General features: G+C 37.7%; 1 protein-coding gene across 3 annotated transcripts in view; it reads right to left on the reverse strand.

Moving 5' to 3' along the window:
- LOC107694928 (breast cancer anti-estrogen resistance protein 1-like) overlaps positions 1–12090 on the reverse strand; it is a 103652-nt gene that overhangs the window by 5634 nt on the left and 85928 nt on the right. For 2 of the 3 annotated variants that reach the window (XM_016494644.1, XM_016494642.1), the window contains exons 3-4: positions 5694–5837; positions 948–1058 (exon numbers count right to left, since the gene is read on the reverse strand). In XM_016494644.1, the coding sequence (XP_016350130.1) occupies positions 948–1058; positions 5694–5837 (255 nt within the window). The remainder of the gene's footprint in view (positions 1–947; positions 1059–5693; positions 5838–12090) is intronic. The other variant, XM_016494645.1, reaches the window with a different exon arrangement.

The raw sequence follows: 12090 nt of genomic DNA on the forward strand, positions 1-12090 counted from the left end.
GCAACTCGCCGCTTCCCAATACCGTGTTCGGAAAGAAAATGACGTGCATATGGAACCCCTAAAGGGAATAAATAGAGACGGGAGGAAAATACATATTTTAATAATTTCTCTCGCAGTTATATCAATGGGTAACTATACTGTATATAAATTGCGGGCATCAGGGAGCCGCTATTATGCCTGGCATTGAAACTACTTTTGAATGCACGATCGCGTTTTAGTTTCACTTTCGAGATTTGCGATTGCACGTACTATGGAGCGGCAGTACTTACCACACATTTTACAAGATTAGATGTTTGTCAGTGGTGCTGAGGATCTGCAAATCATTCGCCATCGTCATCGTCTCTCGTTACTCTGTTTATGTGGTAAGTGAAATTTTATGTACTGTAATGTAACAGGCAATCGTTTTCTGAATACAGATTCACGCTTCGGGCACCCCCACCCCCCTCCTCCCCCTCGCAATGTTTCATTGTAGACATCGTCCGATGCCAATTTTGTAGATATTGCCCAAACCTAGTTCCAAGTGTTTTTTTTTTTTTGGAACAGCTTGCATACACTCTACTACCTGGCATATATAACTGAAATAGGTGTCCTGCGTGACGGACTAGCCAATCAGAAATTCTTTCTGCATGTGAATCATTTTACACTGTAGAGTTTGCTGTCATTGGGTAGGTTGAGATGTCATTAGTGGGCAGGGTTTTGGAGGGGCGGCATGTGTTTGTAGCAGGCGGCCTAATTCAGTTGCCAAGTCTGGCTAAAGATAGCAAAATTACTGAAATCGCTTACAGAGCCTATTCTGAATGCATTTTGTCAATGTAAGACCATCAGTGGAGTTTTGTTTCAGGAAATATAGAACCCCCATTAATGTGCAGATCAAAGGTGTACATAAAACCAGAGTGTAACTGATTTGTGTCAGTCTGACAAGAATGGAGACAAGAATGGAGTATTACCGCTTGTTGGTAGTGCAGCTGGCTCTTGTCCACACTAGGTGGAGTGTCATAGATCTCCTGACCATCTCTACTGGGTGGGCCTTTCATAGCCATGGGAGGAGCATCATAAACCTGGGACCCAGAGAGAGGAACAGGGTCAAAAAGACACATAAAACTCATTTGCTAGTTTAAATAATGTAAATAAATACAAATTCAAGACAGATCTGTGGTTATAATTAGATCAGACCTGACCAGAAATTTGGGTTAGTTGAAATGAATCTATTAGGGAGGGGCTGTGCATTTGTTTCTGTCTGTTTCTCTCGTTTATTTTACATCCCAGGGCCCCTGATTCCTTTCTACTTTCTCCTACATACTTTGTCCTTTTTTGTCTTTTTCTCCCTCTTCCTTCCGTCCCTTGTTTTTTGTGCATGTTGGAGCAGAATTGGGATTGAGGCATTTGGATGAATGGGGGTCGGAGGGAACACAGGTACACCCGATTGGGGACACACTCCCACTGATGTGGAGAGATTACAGGAGCACGGCCTCAGACAGGAACAGCTGGAGGAAATCAGCAGTGCTGCAGAGATGCTGACCTCCACCTTCACCCACAATCTCTCTCTCTCTTTGCTACCTGTCCAGTGGCTCTGTCGTCAGGCTGAGATTTTGAACATGTGTGATAGTAAAGGAGTTTTTGTGTGTGTGTGTGTGTGTGTGTGTGTGTACCGGTTTTTCTATTCTGGTGGGGCCTTAAACCTGAATACACACAGACTCATGGGGACTCATGTCATGGTGGGGACCTAAATTGAGGTCCCCACGGGTAAACAAGCTAATAAATCACACAGAATGAAGTTTTTTGAAAATCTAAAAATGCAGAAAGTTTCCTGTAAGGGGTAGGTTTAGGTGTAGGGTTGGTGTAGGGCAATAGAATATACGGTCTGTACAGTAGAGAAAGCATTACGCCTATGGAGAGTCCCCACAAGGATAGCAAACCAGACGTGTGTGTGTGTGTGTGTGTGTGGAGAGCCTTTAGCGGAGGTATGCAGAGCTACTAAAGCCTTCCATGTCTTCATAAAAATGACCATTATAACAACAAGAACAAAGATCACATTGTGTGAAATACTATAAAAGTCACCAGCTATGTTGTCCTGTGGCAAACTACTCTGTACTGTCATTATTTTAGTGATTCATGTCACCGTAACATACACTACTGTACAAAAGTTTGTGGTCAGTATGATTTGTTAATGTTTTTGATGTCTTTTATGTACACCAAGGCTGCAGTTATTTGAAAAAAATGTAAAAAAATATTTTAAAAAGAAATAGTAAAAACAATAATATTGTGAATTATAATTGTGATTTAAAAGAACTGTTTTCTATTTTAATATATTTTAAATTGTAATTTGTTCCTGATATGGCAAATCTGAATTTTCAGGACTCTAGTCTTAAGTGTCACATGATCCTTCAGCTGAACTGCTGAATATTTTTTGTGGAAACTGTGATCGATTTTTTTGTCAGTATTTTTTGATGAATAGAAATTCAAAAGAACAGCAATTTTTTTTAAACATAAATCTTTTGTAACATTATAAATGCCTTTATTCTCACTTTTGATCCAAATAATATTAAAAAATCTAAATCACCCCAAACATTTGAATGGTAGTACAATTCATGTATTTTACTAAGACATATATCCACATACATTTATTTCTATCTACATATACTGTATGATTATCATCATTTTTAGCTATGACAAATTTGCCCCAGGTATAGTATAACCTCACAGTCACCACATTTACATTTACTCACCACATCATATACTTCTGTAGTTTTTATATCTAAAAATGTTTGCAATTAGAGACTAACCCTACCCACCAAGGCACCCTTTTTAAATTACTGTAAAAATGAATGTATATATTTTATTTATGGAACATTTTTTCCAGTTGAGGGCGCCCCTAGATGTATAATTAAGTAAACCCACACACACAGAGCTATGCATGCACTCAACACTACAACAACAGAATTGACTTGAGTTTCAGAACGTGCTATAAATGAAACGTGACTTCCTGTCCCAATGCTCTGTCAAACCTTTGACGACTGATATAAATATCAAATAATGCCTGCAGCTCAACTGGTACAAACAAGAAAAAATAACCACAAACACACACACATACACACAAAGGCTCACAGCGCTCGAATGTTAGTAAAGGATTAAAACCCAATAAACGTTTTATAGTGCTAGCAGTAAAAGTGTGATTTTTCCACTACTGCATCTGATATGGGTGAAATGAGGTCAAGGGAATTTGGATTAAGCTGAAGTCTAATCTTGTCTGGGACTGGTAAATTTCAACAGTACATTTTCAGTTTAATACTTATGCATTAATAATTTAAACCAGTCTTTCACAAACTGCCCTCTAAGGATTGTAATGGCAGAGACGTATATTATTACAAACGCAGCTGTTAGACATAGACTTCTTGTTGTCATACAGTACAAGACATTATTTTATGGACAAATAAAATGTCACATTTCAAGCATTATATACCACTCCTTCTGCATTTATTACTCCCCTGAGCTGATGATTATATAGAAATGCTTGCTAGCAGCAATAATAATCATTGTTTATAACAGAAATACGTGTCACATATGAAGTGAAAATGTTCGATTTTGCATTTAAATATTAGAGTTAAAAATTGTATTACTTCTCTAAGATCAAGATGCTATGCAATTCTCAAACATCTATTAATTGAAACAATTTACACCTCGAGTAACAATCACAAATTCACTCAGAAGAATCCTAATATATGCCTTTAATGTGTACTGGAGACTCTACTCCACACTTCTATCAATACTGCACCAATCACACATCCTTACACAAACACCATTAGCATTTATAATGCTGGCCAAACAATGGCTCTCAATCTGTTGTGCGCCCCCAGGAGAGCCTGCAGTCAGAGACTAAGGCAGGAGAACCCATGAATACCAAAACCTCTCATTGAGCATCCAGCAGCCACTGTGCCAGCTCCATTTGATAAAACGTCCATGCTTTTTCCTCTGTATCGCTCTAATCTGAGAGACGGCGATTTGTTACAATGCTATTTGGAGCGATTTTGAGGTGGAAGTGGTTTGGCTTGGAGCATTTTTGGTCGGTATGAAAAATTGAGTGAATTTACTAAACAGTTGCTGCACAGGCTTTTTTTGTGTAAAACCTGTGTTTATTCACTAACCTCTGATGAACTAGATTAAGGAGATGCTAAATGGTACAGCGTACAGAGCTGCATCATTAAATCATGAATAAATTAAATACCTGTTTCTTTCCCCTAAGCTTTAATATATGGTAACATCCTCCATCATTTAACATTCCAAAATCGGCCGACAAAATGAGAAAACTGTATTCACTGCATTTAGTTTTCCATGTTTGGGCCATTACTTGCAGTAATTTGTTTGATTCAATAAATGAGATTAGTGAATTAGATGATTCTATGATTAGTGAATTGAGAGCTAAAATAACACAAACAGCATGTGCCAGTAAACAATGTTATCAGCTGCAATCCTGAATTCCCTACAGTATCTGTTTTATGCCATTTGTGTTTGTTTCATCTGTCCTGTTTAGTCCACTCCTCTGTCATTTACAGCATGTGCTCGGGTCTTTGCCGTCGTCCATGTTTCTCTCATTCTTTCTGTATGCCTGTGCTGCAGGCTATGTGTGTTTTGGAATTGTGAGGTCTGGGTATTTGTGGCCTTTGCCGTGAGCCAGGCTTTGTCTGTCTCTCTTTGCTCTAGTGTGTGTGCTGCACTGAAGGACTGATCTCGCTGACAGCACATTCCCTCTCATATACACACAATGCACACACGTGTGCACACACAGCTGTCTCGGGATATTGTGCTTCACACACACATACAATGCTGACCTTCTTTTTGAAATATCTACTTCCACCAAGTAATGCATGACCTCATCTAAAAATAGGCATGCAATCATCGAGCTAACAGGAATATAAGGATGCAGGAATAAAGAGAGAGGAAGAAAGAGCTAGTGAAAATGAATGAAAGAAAAGAAAGACAGAGGATGAAAGCAAGAACAAATGAAAGTGAAAGAGTGAAAGAAAGTGTGCAAGGAAGAAAAAAAGAGAACAAAAATGAAAAACAAAAGACAATAAAATTAAATAAAAAATCAAGCAAAAGGAAGTGTGAAAGAAAGCAAAATAAAGTGAAAAAAATCCCTGAAAAGTGAAGTAAAAATGAAGGAAAGAACAAAAAGAAAGCAAAATAGGGAAAGAAATAAAAAGTGAGAAAACAAAAGAACAAAAGCGAGATAAAGCAAAAGAGTCAGCAAAAGAAAGCAAAAGAAAAAGGGAAAAAAACAAGCAAAAGAAAAAAGCATTTACATAGAGTAAAATAATTAAAGAAATTAAAAAGGTAAGAGTGAGTGAGTGAAAGAAAAAAAAAGTGAGAATGAGAAAGTGCGAGCAAAAATTTGAGAAAAAGAAAGAAAGATTTTACATTCTCATTTGCTTGTATTATTAATGAATGAGGAGGTTCTTCAACAGAGTCTCATCTATCACACACACACACACACACACACACACACAACAGATATCTGAGATACACTTAAAGACTATTATCATCAATAACTGGCTCATCCACAAATAACTACATATCAAATAACCTACAGCGTAATGATCTTCACATGGACATTAAAGTGCATATGAAACTCAACACAGTGACATAATCAGTGCACAGAGGGCAATGCAATGCTTCTGTTCAGATGAATTCTTTACCTGTTGATTGTACTGGGTGCGGGTGGGCGGCACGTCATAGATATCCTGGGTGGGTGGGAGGTGTCTGGGGACGTCATATTCATCCTGCTCATTTTTCCCCGTGTCATACACATACACTTGACCAATCCGCGTGGGCACAACCACCTGAGAGAGAGAAAGAGGAAAACAACTGCATGAGACTGAGTGTGAATGAATAGCTAGGCACATAAAGGAGGATAAAGATGCTGTCCTGATGAAGCCATTCATAACAGGTTAACACACACGCACTACTACAACAAATCTGGGGTCTCAAAGGTCACTGTGGGAACAGGGGCCGTCCTTTTGTCCGTCTGTTTACCTTCTGTCTTAGGCTTTGAGGACTGTGTCGACCGTGTGAGCCTGGGAAATGAAAACAAGTTACGACCCCATATTTGTACGACGCCTGAGACATAATACCAATCACAACACACTCAGATGAGCTGTTCAGCATGTGGAACACCTTCACAAGGACTGTGACATAATGCACACTCACAGAATACTGTGTGATATTTGGGATGCAAGACATATCGGTACCATACCATATATTTAATTGTCATGTCATCTTTACATTTAGATCAGTGCAATTTCTGCAATATTTCGTTAAAAAATGTCCATTATCTATTATCAATAGTATAGCTCACACAGAAATCACTTTCAAACTAAGCAGCTCTCTGCTGGTCAACATTAACATGACCAACTTGAACCATGTGCGAAATCCGCATCCTTTCACCCTCACTTAAAATTTTGTGGATTTTTACTGAAATTACTGGATTTTGACCACGGAAATTCATTCATCGCATGTTAGCAGTTGACAGCTGACAGTCCAAAACAGTTCTAAACAAATATATCAGTGGACTTTGACGTGAGAGGACAACAAGGGCTGGATTTTTCCATTGGATGAAGCCTTATTATAGAGTATGGACTCATATTGTGGCTAGAAACAATAAAGTTACAATGCCTTATTGATGGATTTTTAAAAAAAAATTCTAAACATGCGGTTTTTCACTTCACAAGACATTAATTGATGGATTGGAGTCATGTGGATTATTGTGATGTTTTATTAGCTGTTTGGACTCTCATTCTGACGGCAGAGGATCCATTGGCAAGCAAGTGATGTAATGCTAAATTTCTCTAAATCGGTTCTGATGAAGAAAAAAACTCATCTACATCTTGGATAGCCTGAGGGTGAGTACATTTTCAGTAAATATTCATTTTTGGTTAAACTATTCCTTTAAAAAGACTAAAAATCTAATTTAGTGTTTTATTTTTCATTTATTTAGACAAAATAGTAAAGATTTTAATATGGTGCATCTCTACATTTTATAAAATGGATGGTTCTGACTCTAAGTGAATTTACTCTGGTCAAAGGGTTTTGTTCAGCATGAAGCAGAGCAAAATCACCGTAACACATTGCCTCAAGAGGCTTAGTGCTTTAGTATGTTAGTAATGCACTCTGCCCTCTGTGAAACAAGTATTCACTCCTTAATATAAAACATGTATGGACGGGCAGCATTGGTTTGTGTGCACTGGTGAGGTGTGTTCTCTAATGATCTAGGTGGAGTGAGCTTTATGTAGTTTTCATGATTCCCCGCAGGCCAGTTAAACATGATTGCTGGCCTTCACTCATAACACTGAGTTAATGAGATTACTTGCGCTTTCATTCTCGCTCTCTTTCTCCCTTTATCAGTTCACACCAGCCACTTCCTGCATACTAAACAACAAACACATGCACACATACACACATGCATCATACAGACACAGGTTTGTACTGGGGTGAATCTTATATGACCAGGTCAAATTTCATCCCCAAATCGAAAGAAAGATATAAGAAATTACTTTTTGCTGAAAGAAAATAAAGCAAATATTTAGGAACACAAAGTGTGTATGCATTGTTTTTATGACAATTAAGCATATTTCCCTCTCAAATTAGAATTTTTGTAATGAAAAAAAAAATCACATTCTCATTAATGTAATGTGGAGATTAAAATTTTTTTTTTTATTTAAATTGGTAAGTATCTATACATCTTAGTAAAAAATAAATAAATTCAATTAAAATTAAATAACCAATCATTTTATTACAGTATTTTTTACTGTATTAAAAATGAGAATCAAATGTTAGAAATCAATTAAAACATAAAAAATAATCAGTGTTTTCTTTATGTAATGAAAATACAAAGAAGAAATGAACTTAATTTTCATGAAAATGGAAAACAAAAATATATGGTCCTACAAATACGGTTCATTACTTACTGTCAGGGAGGGCAAAGCAGTGCTGATTAACCACACAGACTCGATGAAGCTTTTCTTTGTGAGGCGTTCATGCTTTTTTAGATTAAATCTAGTGACTATGGTAACCAGACATGAGCGACGACAAGACGAGCACAATGGAAAGCACAAGTGCACACATGTAAAATGCATTTAAAAGAACTATACTGTCTACCCGACACTGCAGGGTTGCTGTCATATATAGAAAGTGCAACATAAATAAAGAAAGAAGACAGTAGGCTAATCAAAATCCCAGAGATCTTGTATTAATATTTACTCTCCCACTCACACAGCCTGTCACTTTAGATGTGACATCCCTGCTAACCATCCAATTAAGCCGTTCTCATTAAAGAAAGCTGGCAATCTGTCACTGTTAATTCTCATCTTTCTCACTCTCTCTTTCTCTCGTTCTTTACCTGTCTCACCCCTCTGCAGATGATAAATTCCTTGGGATTTTTTGTTGGTGAGGTAAAAGCATGTTATTGGTGTGATTTATTGGAGAAACCCTGTGACCCGTTGACCACCCCGCCTCTACCTCCAGAACATCCACACACTCACGACCTACCTCTCTCTCTCTGACACTGCTGCAGTAAATGGCCACATTCTCCACGGTGCTGTACACACTTTCACACACATTAAGACTGAACTGCAGGTGTTTCATCTGACACATCCACACGTACACAACCTCCGGTGTCGTCACACTCTGCATTTTCACTTAGCTTGACTCACAAAAAGGTGAATCTATGAATGTATCTATGTGTGTATCAATCTAGACATTGATCTATCTAGTTTAGTCAGTATCTGCCTAACCATAAATCCATCTAGGGGTGTATACTGCAAAAAAACTGAATAAAGTAATCAAAATAAAACACTGTATGAAAGAAATAGACACTAATTTTTACTACAGCTGCCAACATTATCAGTGAGTAGCAGTGAGTGATTTTCTCCTTTTGTTATTTAATAAACATTAAAGGACACAGCAGGTTTATTAAGGCTATCTATCTGTTTGTCTGTCTATCTATCTATCTGAACACAAAGTGTGTATGCATTGTTTTTATGACAATTAAGCATATTTCCCTCTCAAATTAGAATTTTTGTAATGAAAAAAAAAATCACATTCTCATTAATGTAATGTGGAGATTAAAATTTTTTTTTTTATTTAAATTGGTAAGTATCTATACATCTTAGTAAAAAATAAATAAATTCAATTAAAATTAAATAACCAATCATTTTATTACAGTATTTTTTACTGTATTAAAAATGAGAATCAAATGTTAGAAATCAATTAAAACATAAAAAATAATCAGTGTTTTCTTTATGTAATGAAAATACAAAGAAGAAATGAACTTAATTTTCATGAAAATGGAAAACAAAAATATATGGTCCTACAAATACGGTTCATTACTTACTGTCAGGGAGGGCAAAGCAGTGCTGATTAACCACACAGACTCGATGAAGCTTTTCTTTGTGAGGCGTTCATGCTTTTTTAGATTAAATCTAGTGACTATGGTAACCAGACATGAGCGACGACAAGACGAGCACAATGGAAAGCACAAGTGCACACATGTAAAATGCATTTAAAAGAACTATACTGTCTACCCGACACTGCAGGGTTGCTGTCATATATAGAAAGTGCAACATAAATAAAGAAAGAAGACAGTAGGCTAATCAAAATCCCAGAGATCTTGTATTAATATTTACTCTCCCACTCACACAGCCTGTCACTTTAGATGTGACATCCCTGCTAACCATCCAATTAAGCCGTTCTCATTAAAGAAAGCTGGCAATCTGTCACTGTTAATTCTCATCTTTCTCACTCTCTCTTTCTCTCGTTCTTTACCTGTCTCACCCCTCTGCAGATGATAAATTCCTTGGGATTTTTTGTTGGTGAGGTAAAAGCATGTTATTGGTGTGATTTATTGGAGAAACCCTGTGACCCGTTGACCACCCCGCCTCTACCTCCAGAACATCCACACACTCACGACCTACCTCTCTCTCTCTGACACTGCTGCAGTAAATGGCCACATTCTCCACGGTGCTGTACACACTTTCACACACATTAAGACTGAACTGCAGGTGTTTCATCTGACACATCCACACGTACACAACCTCCGGTGTCGTCACACTCTGCATTTTCACTTAGCTTGACTCACAAAAAGGTGAATCTATGAATGTATCTATGTGTGTATCAATCTAGACATTGATCTATCTAGTTTAGTCAGTATCTGCCTAACCATAAATCCATCTAGGGGTGTATACTGCAAAAAAACTGAATAAAGTAATCAAAATAAAACACTGTATGAAAGAAATAGACACTAATTTTTACTACAGCTGCCAACATTATCAGTGAGTAGCAGTGAGTGATTTTCTCCTTTTGTTATTTAATAAACATTAAAGGACACAGCAGGTTTATTAAGGCTATCTATCTGTTTGTCTGTCTATCTATCTATCTGTCTTTCTGTCTGTTCATCTACCTATCTAGTTTAGTCATTATATATCTAACCATACATCCATCTAGGGGTGTATACTGCAAAAACAGAATAAAGTAATCAAAATACAACACTGTATGAATGAAATACACACTAATTTTTATTAAAGCTACAAAAATGATTCAGTAAGAAGCAGTTAACATTATTAACACAATTAACATTAAAGGACACAGACAGCAGGTTTATTAAGGCTATCTATCTATCTATCTATCTATCTATCTATCTATCTTGTAGGTAAAATCAACACCAATACACCATTCCAACCATGCAGAAATATTCCACACACTAAGAGCTATGATGTGAAACACGTTTACTGACTGTATATATCACTGTAGAGCATCCATAGAATAACATTCTGTTTTTGCTTACAGGTCAGAGACTATATATACATCAACACTGTCCACACTGTGGTTCTTTAGTACTGCACACCCTGTGTTTTATTTCACTGCCCTCTCAGACCTGTGCTTAGCCTTAAGTAATAGTCACTTCATCCCGCTGAGAGCCTCTGAAGAGCTGGCTGTAATGAACATCGATCAATAATGTGAATTATCAATGAGCGCTACTCTGGGGAGTGGAGATGGCACATATGGTGGACTGCCATCATCTAGCCCTCATCAATATAGCTGAAAGGGTCTGGTCATACAGAGTGGGTGGGTCCAGGTCTCCAGCTGTCACAACAATCTCTGGGGGGCGGGGTGAAGTGCCTGTAATGATGATGTCACAAAGAGACAAACACTCCCTGGTGTGGACGGAAACAATAGGGGAGCGGTGACCGTCTGACTGTGTTGCCCCGCGCCATGACAGCTGGCCAAGAGTCACAATCACAGCAGCTACACGGCCATTAGGTTCAGCCCTGAAGAGAGGGACAGATTGCAAAGGCTGCTTTACAAAAGCCCCCGTACCCCATGCTGCATCGACGAGCTGTGACCTCCTTACCCCAGCTGACACAATGACACATGCCACCACTCTAAAGAGTGCAGCCAAGGTCTGCTGAAGACATTCCAGCCAGGCCTGGCTCCTTGGACCATGGATCTCGCTAATTTTAACTGCCGCCTGCATCCGACTACCAGATGCTGAGAATTCTGGGAGAGGGCTATTCTTGTTATTGCATTATGAATGCATGCTTGAAATAAAACACTAACTTTTATCTGTGACAAAAATAGATATCCTAATGTTTATTCTGTATCTTTCTCAGAGCTCTTTGTTTTGTTCTGTGCTCAACTGCACATTTTTCCTTTCTTTTTCTTAAAACATTATGCTGAAATTTTCAAAGCTTTTGAAATGTAATATGTTTCATTTACTCACTTTTGTCATTTACTTCTTTTTCTTTCAGACTTCCAGATCTTGGAGGTCAGAAGTCACAGAGCATTTCCTCAACTCAACAAAAATAATTATTTTTATTTAATAACACCAAACAGAAAATGCAAAATGGCTGTGAATGGAATAATCTGATAAACACAATTCCAGCCCATCTCACATTCCACACAAGCCATTCATTTCAGTTTCTACTCTTCAAAAGAGTTTCCTATCCTTTTCTAAAACACATTCAGAGATTCAATGTTGCAATAGTTTAGTAAAGTTAGATTTAGCAAAGTTGACCCTAGGCTTGGCGCTGATTCAACGCA

The sequence above is a fragment of the Sinocyclocheilus anshuiensis genome, unplaced genomic scaffold, assembly GCF_001515605.1.
Source record: "Sinocyclocheilus anshuiensis isolate Anshui unplaced genomic scaffold, SAMN03320099.WGS_v1.1 scaffold286, whole genome shotgun sequence".
NCBI classification, from domain to species: domain Eukaryota; kingdom Metazoa; phylum Chordata; class Actinopteri; order Cypriniformes; family Cyprinidae; genus Sinocyclocheilus; species Sinocyclocheilus anshuiensis.